Below are 19575 nucleotides of genomic sequence, written 5' to 3' on the forward strand. Positions count from 1 at the left end.
CTTAAGGATTATTTTCTACCTTCACTTTCCCCAACTGTCGTCGACTTGGTTGTCAAAGGGTAATACCCATAACTACAGTAGTGAGTTGCAGCTTACTGGTTAGGGACAAATTTGCGGAAACATTGAATGAACCCTGGACCCATCAGTACCATGCTTGTGCGTGGCTAACTGGGCATGGTAGCTACGCGTGCATGCCTACACTGCGGTCGATGTGTCAATACCCCTTCACAGGGCCCACTCTCTAGAGGTCAACCTTGAACGCTCAGCCTTTTAACTTTCATGATTTCATTGTGGTTGCACCCTTACAGTACCACAATTCACGTGTTGCTTCGGTCATATTATGGGGCTCTGCTCTTCAAATTGTACCGAATTATCTACGGATAGCGGGTATCCCACAAATGGACACAAAGGAATTCTCCGCTTTACCAATTTTGAGCAGATGCGGTAAGGAAGCCGATCTGGAAATGTGAATGGCTTCCATACTCACGCATCTGGATTAGTATGCCGCAGGTGATGTCAGGAAAGGTTGAAAGCTTTTTCACCTGCATCTATCTTTCACTATCGGTGACACTATCGGTGATACTAAATAGGTACTGCTGATACAATGGATGTTATGAAAACCCTAATCATCTCTTGTGGCTGGGCTTGATGGGCTTGCAGGTAGTCATGTCTTGTTTACCCCAGAAGGTTTAATCTTAGCTTGCGTGTTCAACGAGCGCAGCGCGGGTATCATTAAACTACCGGAAACATCCGACTACAAACGCCCCGGTACTCGTATTTATCTAATCTAATGGTACAATGAGACAGACTAATAGCCGCAATCATAAGAGCAGTCTAGCTTGGACCTCAACCCTTCTCACATCTTAGCAAACAACTTCTTGGATTTCGCTAACCTTGCCATTATCAAGAATGCAGTCCCAATGAACAAGTCAGCAGCGGCAAAGATTTGCGCGTACTCATATCCCCCATTTTTCTTTTGAATTAACACTCCTCCGATAGGAGGTCCCGTCAATACAGCAAAACTTACAACGGTAAATACCATTCCCATTCTAACGCCAGCTTTTCTCAGGTCTGTGGTAAGACTACTCAAAACGGCTGGAAATAGTCCTTGAATACCTGCCGCACAGATTCCATACATAACCGACCATGCATACAAACCACCTCTTGATGATACGGCAATCCAGCAGAAGCAAAGAAGGCTGTCTATGATTGCTATTGGAATAAGTGTATTCAAGGGTCCAAATACTCGATCTGCCAGGTGGTTTGGTAGGACGCGACCTACTACCCCAACGGCATTCAGGATGATTATTATATTTATCGATTCTGCAAGTGGCAATCCGATGATTGATCTTGCGTATGCTCCAAGGTAATAGAAACCGAAGTATAAGCCCCAAAAGTTCTGTTTGCTATCGTCAGTGGGTGTCAATTAACACATGATGGCCACAACTTACGAAAAACATTCCAATTGCAAATAACACATATGGAGCGTCTTTGAATGATGGATAGTCAATCAAAGCACCACTCTTCCTCGGGGGAACTCTCTGCTTAATCCCAATATTACAAATTCCAAGACACACTAATTGAATAAGACCCAGCGACCTCATCGTCCACCCATATCCAATTTTGGGCAACAACTGTTGCACCATAATTGGGAAAATCACACCACCAGTTGCACTTCCCGCAGCCGCAATCCCTATCACTAAACTCTTCTTGGTACTAAAATACGTACTGAGAGTTGCAAGAGCAGGACAAAATAAACAGCCATTACCGAGACCCATGCAGATTCCTTGCGCCAGGAATACTTGCCAATAGGTCGTGGAGATGGAGGTCATGAAGATTCCGAGGAGACCGATAATGGTGCCGACGAGGAATACGGAGCGGAAATGTCCAGCGTCGGTGAGACGTCCGGTAAAGGTACCGACGAAAAAGAGGAGGAAGATTTGCACGGAGCCGATCCAGGAGATATCGGAGGCGGGGCGGTTGAGGGTGGTGACGTAGTAGGTTTGGAAGACGCCGAAAGAGTTTATGAACCCCCTGCGGTGGTGTCAGATTGGGTGCGAGGTATTGGGAATGGTTGGGGAATACTAACCATGTGTTCATGATGACAAGATGACTGAGTATAACTGCGGAAAACAATGAAGTCAGTGCATGGTTCGGTAAGGTCTAATACTAAACCACTGACATCTCCCTAGCAATTTTCTGCAATTCAATTTAATATATAATTTGGGCGTATTTCAGCGCGGCTTTCCTCATCTGTCTTATTTCCTTCTTCTCGCATCTATGTTCGCAGTTTTCCTTGGACTTGTACCTGCACTTGCAAGGGCTTTACACTGCTATTTCGGATGAAGACTACTATCACGCGAGATATATTGGCGTCTGATCTCTCAATGCTGTCCCTACATTTCCTTGCCGTTTCAACATTCTTGTTTCTCTCTTCTCCTTCTCAAACCACAACCTTCCTCACAAATGTTCATTCCTTCATCACTCCTCCAATCTCCCCTCTCCCGCCTCTTACCCGCAAAATAAAAAAATAAATAACAAGACACACCTTGCACCCAAGCTTTCATTCCTCCATCCGGCGGCGGCCCCAGAGCTCTCCAACTCGCGGTCGTCACTTGGGTTCCATTGGTTCGAGTTCTCCGCGCTAGCGTTTCTGCAAATGCTGTGTCTTTTTCCTCGGAGCTGGTGGTTAGCTCGGGATCGGAGTGATTGGAATGGTGGGGTGAGCTGGCAATTTCTTTGTCGGGATTGGAGGTGTGGATTGGATTGGATGATGGGAGGTATGGATAGGTGGTGGAGGTTTCTTCGGTGGAGGTTTCTGGATTTATAGAATTGGGATTGGGATTGGGATTGGGATTCGCCATTTTGGATGGAGACTCCAATTAGAGATTATGTATATGGTATGGTATAATATAATATAATGTAATATGTTGAAATCCAACCAGCGGTTTAAAGGGCAACCCTGATTTATATAAAAGAATCTATCTAAAAACTGGAATCCTCCGAGAGAGGAAAAAAATTCCTCCTCTGAATCATTCACTTGAAGGAGTCATAGATAAAAATGATGGGTTGATTGACAGATAGGTAGATAGGTAGATGGATTGATAAAGTGGATCATCCCCCACACACCGAGCAAGTCTTGAAGAAAATATTGTATGGGAATGGATGGAGTTGGAGCTCGGATGATATGAAGGGGTATATGGTTGTATATGTAGGTAGGTATGTAGATGTGTGAATGTATATGTGAATGTATATATGAAGATATTGTAATCTTTTGAGCAATAGTCGATTTTTCAAGAATGGAAAAGCAGACAGATTTTTATATAGAATTTTGATTTGCAATCTTCACATGTAGATTTGAGGGGAGGGTGTGGTGTGTGGTTACTAGGTAGGTAGGTATATGTAGGTAGGTAGGTATATGTAGGTACGGGGTAGGTACTGAGTAAGGAAGTAGGTCTTGACTGAGTAGTGTATTACTACCTGGTGTACTGATTTGATTGACGGGTAGATGGGAATGGAGAGGATATGAGTAGGTAGGGAATGGTAATGGTGATTAATGGTAATTAATGGTGATGGGAGATTTTATTCCTGGTTCGGATGTTGGGGCCGAGGGTGGGGGTGAGGGGATGGGGAGGGGGATGGGGATGCAGGTAGATGGATTGGTTATGTGTAAAGAGAATATAGATGGATTTGTATGTTTGTATGAGGATGAGAGAATCGAATGGTGAGTCCTGAGTACTTGGGTATGTATATTGGTAGGCGAGGAGAGGATATACAGATAGGTACACAGATATTCATCGAAACCCGAGTACAGTCACCGGAATCTTTGGTTGTAGAAATCGATGTATTCCAAGGTTGGTATCGATATAGGTAGGTAGGTAACTGATACGAATTTTTACGCAATATGGAATAATGGAGTTGGATAGTTGAAGGAAATATATATATGATACATGGAGATGAGTGATTAGATGGTTATTCCTGTTCTTATGTATATCTACCTAGTATATACCCGGGCTTGTAGTTGTATTTCTTTCGACGAAACTGACTTGACTGACTGTTTTGCTATCGAGAGGATAGAATTGATGCGCCGGGAAGGATGAAGAATGTTGGGATGATCATACTTCGTAGACAAATAGATAGACAGATGCATACACACATACATACATACATACAAACCCAAATAGATAGAAGATCACCTCTGATGACAAACAAACAAATCGACAGCGAAAACAAAAGCAAAAACGCGGGGTTGCAACCCCGCTGTCTGCTTACAATTGCAATATCTTACTCAAGTACAGAACTCCATTCTATTACCGGTACCGTAATCTATTCTTATCCCACTCCTATCGGAGACTTTGATTCTAGACAATTGTAGCTTGGATATTTGAAAGGATACTTACTATCACACTGTGTACGGCGAATCCATGTTACTAGTTTGGTACTCCAAGCCTAATGTACAGTGTACGAGTACCTACTCGTGCTGCCAGAAAGTATGCAGCTCCGGCGCTAAATACGCTATATCGGCTTCAATGGGCTAATAGAATCCACTACTTTTTCTAATCTCATTATATTAAATAGAGATTTGGAAAATTGAATTAATTAAATCACTCGTTTATATTGAAGCTCTATTATTTTTAGTACAAATTTCAATGACTTATGCTCCTTTTTAGCACTAGAAAGCTTCCCCACAATAACTTAATCCTATTGAGGCAGGTGTTGTATACTTTCTAGCCGCACGAGTACCTAGAGTATATCGAAATAAGGGCTCACTCGCTACCGTTGATGGATTTTATGCAATAGACTGACACTGGCACTGACACTGACAGAAGCCAAGACGGAAGCAGACTGCCGGGGTGATATCACAGGACGAATGAGAAGGAGAGAGGATGAAGTAATGCCGATGTCGCTATCGAAAGCATATTTCGCGACCCCGGTGGACAGAAAAATTTCTTAGGTAACCCAAACCGTAAACCGTCCATAACTCCAGGGTAAGTGAGCCCTGCGCCGCAAGCAGAAAAAGTAAGTTTGCCGAGTGTGAGCGGGTAGGGATGCATGCCAAGAATCCAAGATGGATAATTGAGTTTGTGTCGATGTCTGTGTGTAGCTTTTCATTGCAGGTGGGAGCCGTGCATGGCATGAATGGGCCCTGGCGAGCCGGCCTGACTTTTGGGTATGGAGGGAGGGATGGATGGATCATGGATGAGACACGGACGGATGCGGATGAGGGCACACGGATACGGATGTGTGAAATGGCGGTAAGGAGGTGTGGGTTTGACTTGATGTTATCCGGATGCGCTGAAGGATAAGTTTTCCGAGCGGACTGGGGATTGAAAGGTTTGTCTGCGGGCTCACCGGGAGTGAGTTTATTTTTGGCTGTCAATTTTTGAATATACTTCTTGGTTTTGCATGAGTGATCCTGGATTAAAGGATTCCTTAAAGAAAGGTTTGAATCCACTACTGCGCCTAAATAAATTAGAGATTTCACATAAAATCATTCCGAAACGAACTCAAACTCTCCGGATCGTTGCATCGAATACTCTGCATTGAATATTGAGATTACTGATCTTTTCAAGTCTTTTCGAACCTTTCCAAATTCAGATATGCAATAAAACTTACCATGAAGGAAGTACCGAATCAACTACAAGCTCCCATTTTCTATCGGGGATAGTTCCTTAAGGTTCACCAATTTCAGGGTTTGGGGTATAATGCAATGGATTGAAGGGGCTGAGAGTGCGGGTCAGTTGGCTATTTAATGAGTGTGGTAGGTTTGGTATCTTGGGAGAGTTTGTAGAGCGAGGAAATAAGAGAAAGCAACGGGAGGTTGATTTGATGGTGTGTGAAATATCTCTTGTCTCGAAAGTGTAACAGAGAGCAGGCCAGACCGAGTTGCCTCGACAGATATAACAATGGTCGACTGGGTTACAGTAACTTGAATAGAAAAGGATGGATGCGAGTCTGTAGATTGCTTTGTGAAATGAGACGAGATGAATAAATGTAGCGAGTTGCTATAGAGTTAAAGCACGCGATGTCCTAGGTAGATCTCTTGCAAGACATCAGTATGTTTAAACTCCTATCTCGAATATTCATGTCGCCTCGTGTCCATCGACAAATTGGAAACACACCCAAACATTGGAACACCCCGTATGCCCCGTATATCCGAGACCCTCCTCCATGTATCCAGTCGCATGGAATACCCATTTCCAAGACACAATCTTTTCATACTCCATATAAGCATATTTTACTTCAAATTTAACCCCACCCTTCCTCATCATCCTCAAAATCAAATCCCGAATGTTTAACTTCAACACTTCCATCCGTCCCAGCCATTTCCTTCGCAGCGCCCTTTCCCGGCTCTCTAAGCCAATCTCGTCTTTGCCATTTCTTTGCCAAGAGTTAGTGAGCCCATGCATGTCCCTTGGATGCAATGACCCTTGGATGGAGCATGGAGCTCGGGGTTGCGCGTCGTGGCGACGAGAGCTGAGAAAGCGGTGCTATGGGCGACGCCATTGCTGATGCATGATAACATGCCTATCATAATCCTTATGAAAGCCATGAAAGCTGCGATGCAGTAGGATAATATAAGGCTGCGCGAATTGTACGGGTAGACGTTTGTTGATCTTCTAGATGTCACATTGACGTATTTTAGCTTCCTGTGAAATGACTATAAGCATGGCCCTCTATACCTGGATGAAAATGCACTTTTACTTTGTGGTGCTGCTCATTGCCACCACACTGATATCCAAGATACTGTAGTAATGATAACGCTAGAGGAACTTGAATTCTGCGAAAACTTCAAGTATTTGAAAGTTACTCACGTCAGTTGAGTTGCGCTGAGCATGCTTTGGGTTTCCTAGTGGCATTGATTGGTCGACTATGGCCAAGCATCGACGAGTTAGACCACACAATGGAGCGGGTTGTATTGCAGCCGTAGTCCTCTATCCAGTGACACTCACTAGCGATGCCTTTCACAAATTCGTCTTTCCACAGACTGTTAGTAAAATCCTCACATGTGTCGAGCCTACTTCTTAGTATCAAGTTGGAAGATTTGCGAATCAGAAGTTTCCCACTAGCTTTAGAAAACTCTTCACGTACAAACGATGCAATGTAAGAGTCATGTTCAGTATAGGGATGAGGGTTGGAGTAATCGAAGCCGTCAGCGTGAAGTCCATTAGTACAGGCTTAAACCCTATCGTTTGAAGACTGGTGATTGTTTGATCGCCATTTTCGACATCAAAACCTACCTACTTTGTAAGATGTGTTGCCTAGCGAGCATACGAAATTATCTCGCGAGGTCTGCACCCATAATTGTATCTTTGGTTTCGAATGGATACTTGAATTAGACAGTAGTGACCAGAGGTTCTGATTATCGAAATCGAAGGTGCCGAAATCCGCGAAGAGCGGCGTGAATGCAGAAAATATAAATATTGGAAAGCCAGGCTCAAAAGAGAAAAAGAGGGTTAAATTAGGAGTAAAAATAGTGTCTGTGAACGGAAGTGAATAAGGCGTTGTTGTACCAACAGGAAGTGAGGCGGAAAATTTGTTGAAGATTTGCTTTTGGACATCTGTTGATGGTGAACATTTTATAGTCGGCCCCCAAAACTGTAAGTAGTAAGACGAATTGTCGGCCGGTATATAATACGGAAGAACATCCATCCTTTCGGCTGCAGATGATGTGAGTGCGGAAAGTTCGCCTGTCGGCCGAGCGATTGTATCGAACCTTGGATAGTAAAATCCTTCCGAGCTCTAGTCGAGAGCTGGAACTTCCGCCGGCTGGTTTTCAATAGAAATTCCTAGAACCACAGATAAAGTAGCAGGCGGTGCAATGGCTGCTAGAGCTATCAACCTGTACGAAAAAAATAAGCAATAATGGCGACTTACTTTGTAGGAGGGGGGAATTACCTACTAGGAAACAGATGCTGATAGTACGGCCAATTTGGCATGTGCAAGTACTTCGACATTGAAGGAACCCGTAGGCGTTGACTTCAAGGCAAAAAGATCGTCAAGTCCATTGAGCGAGAAAGAATCCTGTTTGAATAACGTCCATAAGTGCTGATCGTAAGCTGCTTCTATTGCGGCTGCAAATAGTGAAGCAGTGGCATAAGCAAATATAGTAACAAACCTGATAGCTCATTGCTGGCGTAATGGTGACCCAGCCGCAGTCTTATTAAGGGAGGAGAAACAAAGGTGATGTCCAATGGCTAGAGCATACTCATACAAAGCGAGCAATATCACAAAGCAGAGGGTTTGCCATGCAATTCCCCATTTCACGTAGTGTCGTGATCTATGGATCTTGCAGGAATCTGGCGAATGAAAAGGTGCATCCGCATCAAGAGCATCAAGAGAAATGGATGGGTGTGAGCCTTGGATGTCAATCGAATTTTGCGATTTCAAATTGTTACATTCAGGATTGCTTTGTGAAAATATGCTACCGTTTTCGTGTCCTTGGACATGCTAGGCTGATTGCCTAACTAATTGCCATGGTATGTTTGATATGGATATTCAGCCGTGTATACAAGAGAACAGTCTGAGAACATGGAGCAACCGAATCAAAACCGGATGCTTTGGTCAAAAAATCCGCGCAAAAAATTGCAATCCTAAAACTAGATGTCGAGTCAAGATGGACTGCAAAATGCCTAGGAGGTGCCGAATGATTCCAATCCACAAGTCTTGGGAAAAGCCATTTTAGAACTCGCAATGACAAGAAACGGGTTGATTTCAGAAAAATGGTTGGCTTATGGAAATTTGTTTTGTGAGCATTCGCATCAAGAGAGACTTCGCCCACGAGGTCTTTTTGCGGAAGCATCCTACATTGCATTCGTACAACATACAGAAATAGGCCAATAGAGTACAAAGATTGTTCCACACTGGTAGTGCAATACTTGATTTCTAGAGAACGCATACCACGAAGGTAGATTTATGATGATTATAGACCATATAATTTGGGGATTTGTCTGAATATATCAGCTGGATCATGAAATATTGTAAATTTTCTATAGAAGATTTGGGTTATGTTGAGCATTTGAAATTCTGACAAAATAATAAATATTCATCAACCTTATACAACACAGTAAGGTTTGAAAAATGAACAGAAGATTAATTTCGAGATTAACAAGATAGAAAGCATGGCGAGGGTTCGTGAGAAGAAATGGAACTGTGGGACCTGAGGCAAAAACTATTTTATTTGTTCGCTTACTAGCGTCCACGTGCGCCCACACAATTGCTTGAATTCCTATTAACATTTTTCGAACTTTCAAAGTCTCACCAAAGACATCGACAACCACACGGCACTCTTTCAACGACAAGATGCCTACCCATTTGAGCAAAACCCGCAAGCAGTACGTTCTATCCCTCGAAATCGCAATTTCCTATCGACAAAATCACAAACCGATTGAGCGCGCGCGCCCAGATCAATTCCCCTCGAAGTTGTTGATAGTGCATTGGATGGAGGACTGAAAAAGAATTGAAGCTGACGAGATTTCTTCTGTATAGCCGCGGTCATGTTTCCGCCGGTAAAGGTCGTGTAGGAAAGCACCGCAAGCATCCAGGTGGTCGTGGTCTTGCTGGTGGTCAACATCACCACCGAACCAACATGGATAAGTACCATCCAGGTTACTTCGGAAAGGTCGGTATGAGATACTTCCACAAGCAAGGCAACCACTTCTGGAAGCCAGTTGTCAACCTTGACAAGGTACGTTCAGTTCTACAAACGATTTGGATCGCGGGGAAGTTGAGAACTTTCGAGATGCGACGAATATGGCACAAAAATACATTTACTAATATTGTTCTCTAGCTTTGGTCCCTCGTCCCAGCCGAGAAGCGTGATGAATATCTTTCTGGCGAAAAGAAAGACACCGTCCCAGTCCTCGACCTCCTCCCACTCGGCTACTCAAAAGTTCTCGGAAAGGGTAGAATCCCAGAAATACCATTGGTTGTACGCGCAAGATGGTTCAGCAAGGAGGCAGAGAGAAAGATTACAGAGGCTGGAGGAGTTGTTGAATTGGTTGCATAAATGGGAAAATTCATAGCGAATGGATTATAGGTTTTCTCAAAATACCATAAATGGCTTCTGAACAAATGGCTATTGGAGTTCTTGATGAAAATGAAAGGAATTATGAAACCATTTTTTTCGTTGGTGAATTGATTTTCATTATTATGGGTGCTGTGCAATCTGAGAGAGGGTTCACTTTTTGAAGTAACCTCTACATCTAGATTGCGTGCTGTGTAAAACAGTACCTTAAGAACTGACATGCAAGATATCAATGTCCTCACAATCCTAATATATATATATACAACAAAGTCCCAAAACACACATTTACCATACTCCCCATAATCCACAAAGCGCCAATACAACCATTCATTACGCTGGAATCATACTTAATTCGTCCTCATCATAATCTTCGTTCTTGATGTCATCTTGCGTTGGTTCCAGAAGGAATGGATGATTCAAGGCATCTTCCGCGCTAATACGTTTGTGCGGATTGAGCTCCAAGCAGCGCTCCAAAAATTCGACGGCCAATTTCTCTTCCTTAGTCAAGGGCTGTTCCGCCCCATCTGGTCCACCATCGTTTCTACATGTTGACCATAGGATGATTTTCTCCAACGCGAACCCAGCCTGGCCAATCGTAGGAATATTGGTTTCAAAAACAGTCCCGTGAAGATAAGCACAGTTCTTCATTCTCTTGACTCCAAATATGGTAGCAATCTCAATCATTGCCTCAACATCATCAGCCGAATTAAAGAACGGGAAACGTTTTGAAAGTATAGTCAAAAGTATTACTCCTGCAGACCAGATGTCAATTTTCGTCCGTTGCTCTTGACATTTGAAAAGCACCTCAGGAGCCCGAAAGCCACGAGTTCCAGCTCGGTTTGCACGCCGCGATGGTCGACTATCATGTTTTGGGTAGCCAGCCGATGGCAAATTTTGAACGGCTACACTATTCTCTAGCTTCCTTTTGCGTGTATCATAATCTCTTGTACACAGACAAGATTTGCAATCCTCTTCTTCCCGCTCTGCCAATCCAAAGTCGACAAGTACGCCCCTTTTCTTATCCGGCTCGTAGAGGAAATTCGTCGGTTTGATGTCCCGGTGAAGAATACCCTGGGCATGAACGGCCTTTAGGGCGGTGAACAACGACCGGAAATACACCTGCATATCAGAGACTTTCATCTTCCTGAAATATTCCCTGAAATCCGTATGTCTGAAATATGGTAAAACTGCAACTACTTGATCGGTATGCCTGAATGCTGTAATGAGGGGGCAGACTGAATCGCAGCCTCGGAGATCGTTTAGGAGGTCTAGCTCATTGAGGATTCGAGTTGGACTGCTTGTAACATAAATTTTCTTTATAGCAACATATTTTTTCCCACGGCGTTGTTGATTATATTGGTCCAAGACTTCTCGAATTCCACCGGTCTTCCTTTTTTTCACGGGCGGTGACGTCCATGCGGAATGCTCTTTCTCTTCAATATCCCAATCATTATCGTAATGCTCATATAAGAGATCCTCTGCTTTGTAAACGGTAGAGAATGTACCTAGATCGCGTTAGTAACCGCGCCATAACATGCAATTGCTTGATTTACCCTCTCCAATACGATTTATCAGTCGAAATCGATCCTTTATGCCCTTGAAAGTTGCTTCAAACTTGGCGATATCCTCTGCAGTAGCAGCATCAACAGCATCATCGCTTTCGTCAGACTCTTCCGAATACCCTTCATCTTGCAGCCTCTCGTTATCTTCAATTCTTGATTCGTCATTCTCGAGGCCCTCTTCATTCATTGCCTCTTCTTGATTTGTCTCGTCATTGTGAATTTGGAAAGAATTTTTGGTATTCCCTTGACGTTGACGTGCTGTTGACATATTGCTATTGAATATAATTTTGAGTAAATTGAGATTCTCAAAGACCCATCACTGAATGGAGTCGAGATCTCGATCGGGTTGCTTAGTACAATCGACGCAGTAGTAATTTATTGCTCGCTGTACGTATGTGATTTTTGGCGGGGTCTTCAAGTCGCGGTCAAATCGCGGTGCAGGTTCTAGGCGCTAGTCTTGAAGTGGTAGAAAGTCAACATCAATAAACACAAAACCCCTAGCAACTATTATCGCAAACTTCATCCGTACAAACAAATAAATCAACGACAATACATAAACTCGGTTTATGTATTCTACTGCGATTCCGGATAGGTCGTCATTGTCGACAATATGGATACGATAGATTTCGATATCAATGATGCTCTTAAGCATTATATGAGCGACCCCGCGACTGTTCCGACACCAGAGGCAGATTCCAACCTTGTCGATTGCGAAAATGACCCCGAATCACTCACAAATGCCCTGGTCAACAGTGTCCTTAACCCCATCGTGGATTCAGTTGCAGAGAATCCAGATGCTATTACAAGAAGTTCATCATTTGATTCCTTGCAATTCCTGCTAAAGTGTGTACCAGTTTGTCCTCAATCTACTCAAAATTACCCCACCGAACCAGATTCTGAACTCTTCAAACTTTCTAGATCCTCTTCCGCCCTACCTACACATGCCTTGAGCAAAATATTTGACCTCATAGTCTCCGGTCTTTCTGCTGAAGCGGATACCATCCATAACGATCTCGAAACAGATGAACAGGAATTAGTCGCTCACCATAAACAATTACTGGAGATCCTTGGATTCCTATTACAATGGACGATCGCAGCGGTGGAAACCAAGGCGGCTGAGAAGTCGACAACTGCTTCGGTGGCCCGTGGAAGAGGCAAGGCCTCAAAAGCTAAAGCAAGTGCGAAAAACGAGAACTGGGACTCATCTGCTCAATTACAAACAGCACTTGACACTATGTGCAAGGTCCTAAAGTTAAAGCTCTCAAAGATATTTCTAACAACATCCGAGAGGGATACATTTATTAGTCTATTTACGAGACCTGTGTATATGGTACTAGAAAGTGAGCAAAGAGTTAAGAATACAGCAATCCGGATGCACGCTTTCAAAGTCCTCTGCATTGCTGTTAAGCATCACGGCCACGGTTATGGTAGGTTAATTTCAGTTGTATGAATGGGTTTGAACTGACTAGATGATAGCTGCACAAATATCTATCGTGCAGAATTTGACCTACTTCGAGCATTTAGCCGAACCTATGGCCGAATTTTTGCATATTCTATCCGAGCAATATGATTATCCTCAATTATCGGACGAAATAATTCGAGAGCTTAGCAACAAAGAATTCAATAGTAACGATACCAAGGGACCGAAGTCGGTCTCGGCATTTATCGTCAAACTCTCCGAGCTCGCTCCTAGGCTGGTTATCAAGCAAATGACTATGCTGGCAAAACAACTGGATAGCGAAAACTACGCAGTACGATGTGCCCTCATCGAAATCTGTGGAAATCTCATAGCAGACCTGAGTAAGCAGGAAGAACGTGGCGATAACCACAAATCACAACTCAATGCATTCTTTGACGTATTGGAAGAACGATTCTTGGATATCAACCCTTACTGTAGATGTCGAGCAATCCAGGTTTACATCAAGCTTTGTGAACTCGAACAAAAGTTTCCAAAGCGTCGACAGAGAGTCGCCGAATTAGCCGCGCGAAGTTTAGAGGATAAGAGTAGTAATGTCCGCCGAAATGCCGTCAAACTCTTGGGAACCTTGATCAAAACCCATCCATTTAGTCTAATGCACGGATCACAGTTGAATTTCAAGGAGTGGAATTCTCGATTAGAAGCCGTTGATGCGGAGCTGAATGCACTAAAGCCTCCAGCCGAAGCAGCTGGATTAGCTGATACTACCACAGCAGAAGCAGATCCCCAACTACTAGACGATGCTACTGTTCTGGAATCGGATTCTCCCAAGAAGGCTCAAGCACCTATGAGCGACGAGGATAAGATTGCGGCAATCAAAAAAGCACAAGAAGAAGCTGCTACTTCAGAGGCTATCAATAAATTATCTTTGACCAGACGATACTATGTTGAGGCTCTTAAATTTATTGAAGTTCTACATGGAGCTACTACCATTATCTGTCAACTGCTTGGATCGAAGAATAAGAGCGAGGTTATTGAGGCTATGGACTACTTCGAAGTTGGAGATGCTTACAATATCGAACAAAATAAGCTTGGCATCAGAAGAATGTTACGTCTAATCTGGACCAAGGGTAATAGTGACGAAGGAAAGGGTGTTCAAAATCATCTTATTGATTGTTACAAACGTCTTTTTTTTGAAGCCCCCGATACATACAGTGGAAACGATGCTGCGAATTACGTTGCACGTAATATGATTAGTTTGACGTTTGGAGCGACACCGGCAGAATTAACCTCCCTTGAGCAACTATTGAGCACCATGATGAAGGCGAACCATATTCCGGATCTCGTCATCTCAAAACTTTGGCAAGTCTATGGAGTCCAGAAGAGAGAAATTTCGAAGAGTCAGAGACGAGGTGCAATCATTGTGTTGGGTATGCTTGCTACCGCAAAGCCGGAGATTGTGGTTGGGGAAATGGAAACAATGTTAAGGATTGGTTTGGGGAGTCTTGGTAGATCAGACTTGCAGTTGGCCAAATACACATGCTTAGCACTGCGACGAATTAACCCTACTGGAAGACAAGCGACGCAGCAAACTTCGAAGCTTAGTAACGATCATGCCGTCCTCGGAAAGTTGGCTGCTATTATCGAAGTGGAGTCTGATAATAAAGAGTGGTATGGTGTAGCTGAACAGGCGATTAGTGCCATCTATGCCCTTTCGAAACATCCAGACAACCTTTGCTCAGAGATCCTCCGAAGAAAGACAAAAAACGTATTCCAGCGGCGAGCTGCGGCATCACCTCAGCCCAAATTGGATGAGGACAATGATACAGACATGATGGACGTAGATATGCCGGATGCAGACGCCGAAGAACAGGGACGGGAAGAAGAAGCGCCACCAGCGGAGACCGAAATTCCAGCACCGTCCGAAAACAAGCAGAAGGGTTCTGTTGCATTATCGCAACTTCTATTTATAGTCGGACATGTTGCTATCAAGCAGATTGTGCATCTTGAGCTTTGCGAAATGGATTTCAAAAGGCGGAAGGTAGATGCTGAAAAGAACAAAGCAGCGGAGACACCAGCAGACAAGGCCGCGAAAGAAGCTGCCGATGATCTCGATATGATAGGAGGAACAACGGAAGATGATTTCACGGACGCCATGGCACACATCAGAGAACGTGAACTGTTATTTGGACAAAATTCCCTACTCGCTAACTTTGGACCACTTGTGGCTGAAATTTGTTCCAATAACACAACCTACAAGGATCGCAACCTTCAAGCAGCTGCTACCCTTTGCTTGGCAAAGCTCATGTGCGTCAGCTCGGAATATTGTGAAACCAATCTTCCTCTTCTCATCACTATTATGGAGCGATCGAAGGACCCGATTATCCGTTCGAATGTTGTAATCGCTCTTGGTGATATGGCCGTCTGCTTTAACCATCTTATCGATGAAAATACCGATTTCCTTTATAGACGATTGAACGATAAGGATGCAAGTGTGAAGAGAACTTGTTTGATGACTCTCACTTTCCTCATTCTTGCCGGTCAAGTGAAGGTCAAGGGACAACTAGGAGAGATGGCTAAATGTCTCGAAGATGATGACAAACGTATCGCAGATTTGAGCAGAATGTTCTTTACTGAGCTGAGCACGAAGGACAACGCTGTATATAATCACTTTGTTGATATGTTCAGCTTGCTGAGTGCCGAGAAGGAGCTTGAAGAGGATGCTCTCAGGAGAATCATTAAGTTCTTGGCTGGATTTATTGAAAAGGTATGTTGCTGCATTTTTTGTATATGTTTATATCACAGGAATTGATACTGATCTGATAAATAGGATAAACATGCCCGTCAACTTGCCGATAAATTGGCAGCTCGATTAGCTAGATGCGAAAGCGAAAGACAGTGGAATGATGTCGCATATGCTTTGAGTTTATTACAACACAAGAATGAAGAGATTACCAAGTTGGTACAGGGAGGGTTCAGAGTTGTACAGGCTAGTGCTTGATTTTACGTCGAAGGTGTGTATTAGGCAGGAGATGAAAACTGGGAATGGGCTTTCTTGTATCGGATGGTTGATGATATTGATGATTACGGTGTTAGGGTTATGATCATCGAGAAATGATACTTGATACCTGGCGTTAGGTTGTATGATGTATTAACGATCTTGATGAATATAAGGTTTTCCACATACAATATCCAAGAATTTTCCAAGTGCAAATACAAATTTGAAGTGATCTCGACGATGAGGATGAAGGTGTCATATCTACACTTCTTTTCTATCGAAATGTGCATTTCCTCAGCTAGCTACTCTACACTTTGATCACATACCTAGGTATATTATACAATGCTCTTGAAATAGTACCGAGGGAATACTAGGTACTATATACTTTCAACATTCATTTCTCATCGAAAACTAGAAGCATCCAAGAAAAAATTGCCGAGCTCACCGGGAAAATGAACATTTCCCCGGTGAGCTTTTAGCATTCATTTTTTCTTCTACCAGATATGAGATTAGATGAGAGCGGCAGTTTGGTATTTCCTCGCATGTATCGTGATATTGTGATCTTGTGATATCTGGCTGAGAGTGAAAGAATTGAAGCGTCAGAAACGGAATAGAGTGGGATGCAATAGAAGGGAATCCCAATCACATAATGTTACTCACACTGTACTATTATTTATCTACAAAGTGAAGTTTTAAACGTCAGTTACTTTTTGCACCAGAATTCCATTTCAACTTTTGAATAACGGTTTGATAAAGTGACTATAATGGTTCTTTCTCGCCGTGCACTCCTACTATATTACTCGCGCCATCCATTTTCTTATCAATGGACTGTAATGAGGGTGAAAAAAAGTTGCTTCAAACTGCCTACAAATTTCGCAATAAGGGTATCATGCATATGTTAATCGAATCGTCCTGTAACCCCCTCTTCACTTTCTTCCAGGCCCTTTGCATCTCCTGCCTCTTTTTTTCTTTCTCCTTGCCGAGGACCTCTCCCTCCCGTGTATCACTACCGCTTAATTCCCAATACTCCACACTTCTACTCCAATGATATCAAATTTCTCCCCTTCCTCACTCAATGGTTCGTTTCCAAATGTTGGACAACTGCTACTTACGCCCTTCTCAAAGGTATCATCTAACCAGAGTCCATAATGCCCATCTCCACCTCCTATTGATAGAAACCCTGTTTCGCAGAGCATCATGTAGTCGTTTATTCCAGAGTAGGGGAAGGCTTTGAAGCGAATTCGTTCGGGCGTGCTGGCGCCTGATTTAATGGAGGAGGGGGATTTGGGAGGATGTTGGGAGAAGGTGGGAGAGAGGAGTGAAGAGGGATGGGCGGGGTTATGGTTTTGATTTCGAGGAGCGCCGATGGTAGTTGAGCGTTGCAAGTTTGTTGTGTCGGAGGAAGGGGGAGGGGGAAGATTTGCTAGGAGGGAGGAGGAAAGGATGGTCGCGCGCCAGAGGAAACATTCTCCTGTGCCGAAATAGTGAGGTGCGGGGTGCGGTGCTTCTGTCAAGTATGCGCCGAATAACTATAGTCAACAACATCATTAGCCACATGCCCAATCTCAAATGAACCCCCAAGACCACCAAGATAACGACCAGACAAGAGATAAATAGAGATACATACCCCACCCTCTCCATCCTTAACAACCAATACAAAGCCATTCCTCAAACCCCTCAAGTCATCACACTTCTTATAAAGCGTCCCTAAGCTAACCCCATCCTGTTCCAGACTATAAACCAAATTCCATTCCTCGCACAACTGTAAGCGTGGGGGAACCAGTAATCTAATTTCCTCCGCCAATGCGCGGCTCAACAACTTCGCAGAGGGATCTGTATTTTCTCTCCACCCCTTCAACGTCACCGGATACAAAGGCGGTGGTTGAAATGGCGATGCTGTTCGATGAGGAGGTGTGTAGACGCCTTGAATACCATTTTGTGCTGGGGAGAATGATGGAGATTGGGATTTCGCGAGATTGGAAGTATTGTGGTGATGATTCCCATTGCCGTTACCCGAATGAGTAGAAGGTTCGGTGGAAAAACGTCGCAGTAATCCAGTGACTGCGGTGGAACTGGTCGGGACAGCCAACTTGTGGAGTTTGAGAGGGCGGGGGGTAGAGTGCCCGAGGAGGACATGGGGGTTTTCGTCGTGATAGCGATTATTTGCATTTGTGGATGGATGCGATTGTGAATGCGGTGGTTGGATGGTTTTACTGCATTGATGGATCCACTGGTAGGTATATGTCGTGTCCGCTATGCGTGAGTGTGACTGGAACGTTTCGTGGTTTTGTTCCGAGGATAGCTTGGAACCTTTATAAGATTGGAATGTGAGAGGTATAGCTAGCTAGCTTCGTGGAATGAATCTCGAGATGGCAATTGTAGTAATTGAGAGCAAGAATTATATACTTTAAAAGCTGTCGTACTTGAGCAATTGGTTGGAGTGAATTCACCCATTCGTGGTCTGATGAAATGAAAGATGTCGATTGTCGATTTCCAATTGCCAGTGCTGATTATTGAAACGGGGCGCCACTAAGTTTCAATTGGTTAGATTAGGTGAGATACGGATAAGGCTGAAAGGTGTGTGGGAGCCAAGAAATGTTTGTTTGAGTGGTAGATTTCAATGTTTTGATGTTTGATGTTGATGTTTATATCTCGTCTTTGAATTCTCGTTGTATGTCTCTCAGCGAGATTTGATTGTTCCGTCCGATACATAAAATATATCTCCAATTATATATAAGATTCCAAGTCGACGGTTCAACGACATCCATAGCCGTTTTTGTACGTTATCAAAATGAATGATCGGACGATTTTATGCATGACAACCCTCGGAATGAAGTACCATCGACATTGCATCAAATTCAACATGCTGTATCACCAATCCACAAATTACATGCAAACCTGCACTTGAAACCCAAATAAGCAGATCATGTGTCAAGAATCTTTCAATCATTAACGAGATATCTATAGGTAGCTACCTATTATCCAAGAATTTCTTAATCCCCTCAATTACACCTTCAGGACTTGGCTTCTCAGCACAAACATCCGGTTCATAATCAAAAGTATTCTTGAGATAATCCCTCGTGGTAGGTCCAATCGTCGCTATGAAAGTCTTTCTCTTTCCATCCTCCTGTTCATCCGCTCGTTTTATTTTCCCAGTGTGGGAATCTAACATCCCGAGTGATCGTAACATAGCATCGCATCCTGTCGGTGAGAAAACGACTACCCATCTCGTATCCCTATTCTCTGTCTCCTTCAATAAAGCTTTGAAATCTTCCTCAAAAGATTCCATTACTCCCGTACCATAAACCACCAATTCATCGACTTGAATTCGCTTCTCGGCTGATAATTCTGGATTCATTAATGTTTTAGGAATAATATCTCTTCTCTGTTCTCCAACATGAAAGAAGAGATGGTTTTATGGCGCGATCCTTATACCAATCCCCATAGTGTTCTAACATGTAATGTGCCAATGCTTCTCCATTTCCTGATTCGGCACCAAAGATATTCAAGGCGGGGGTTTGAGGTATCGATCGTAATGCTCGTGAAGTAGCTGGGCCGACGGTATAGACTG

At 43.5% G+C, this 19575-nt stretch overlaps 5 protein-coding genes across 5 annotated transcripts; 2 read left to right on the forward strand and 3 right to left on the reverse strand.

The window, feature by feature from the left end:
* Positions 1–856: 856 nt before the first annotated feature.
* EAF02_008533 (uncharacterized protein) lies at positions 857–2864 on the reverse strand (the record flags this gene model as incomplete). Its single annotated transcript, XM_038904581.1, has 4 exons — positions 857–1399; positions 1452–2034; positions 2090–2123; positions 2549–2864. The coding sequence occupies 4 exons, from the start codon at positions 2862–2864 to the stop codon at positions 857–859; spliced, it is 1476 nt and encodes a 491-aa protein (XP_038755638.1).
* Positions 2865–9303: 6439 nt separating this feature from the next.
* EAF02_008534 (uncharacterized protein) lies at positions 9304–10009 on the forward strand (the record flags this gene model as incomplete). Its single annotated transcript, XM_038904582.1, has 3 exons — positions 9304–9335; positions 9490–9688; positions 9791–10009. 3 exons carry the CDS (start codon positions 9304–9306, stop codon positions 10007–10009), a joined length of 450 nt encoding a protein of 149 aa, XP_038755639.1.
* Positions 10010–10357: 348 nt separating this feature from the next.
* On the reverse strand, positions 10358–11857 carry EAF02_008535 (uncharacterized protein; the record flags this gene model as incomplete). Its single annotated transcript, XM_038904583.1, has 2 exons — positions 10358–11532; positions 11581–11857. The coding sequence occupies 2 exons, from the start codon at positions 11855–11857 to the stop codon at positions 10358–10360; spliced, it is 1452 nt and encodes a 483-aa protein (XP_038755640.1).
* Positions 11858–12199: 342 nt separating this feature from the next.
* EAF02_008536 (uncharacterized protein) lies at positions 12200–16007 on the forward strand (the record flags this gene model as incomplete). Its single annotated transcript, XM_038904584.1, has 3 exons — positions 12200–13016; positions 13066–15773; positions 15837–16007. The coding sequence occupies 3 exons, from the start codon at positions 12200–12202 to the stop codon at positions 16005–16007; spliced, it is 3696 nt and encodes a 1231-aa protein (XP_038755641.1).
* A 1010-nt stretch (positions 16008–17017) lies between these two features.
* EAF02_008537 (uncharacterized protein) lies at positions 17018–19362 on the reverse strand (the record flags this gene model as incomplete). Its single annotated transcript, XM_038904585.1, has 4 exons — positions 17018–17533; positions 17632–18257; positions 18428–18533; positions 19015–19362. The coding sequence occupies 4 exons, from the start codon at positions 19360–19362 to the stop codon at positions 17018–17020; spliced, it is 1596 nt and encodes a 531-aa protein (XP_038755642.1).
* Positions 19363–19575: the final 213 nt, after the last annotated feature.

This window comes from Botrytis sinoallii (assembly GCF_014898435.1).
Source record: "Botrytis sinoallii strain Bc 23 chromosome Unknown BSIN_016, whole genome shotgun sequence".
Taxonomy (NCBI): domain Eukaryota; kingdom Fungi; phylum Ascomycota; class Leotiomycetes; order Helotiales; family Sclerotiniaceae; genus Botrytis; species Botrytis sinoallii.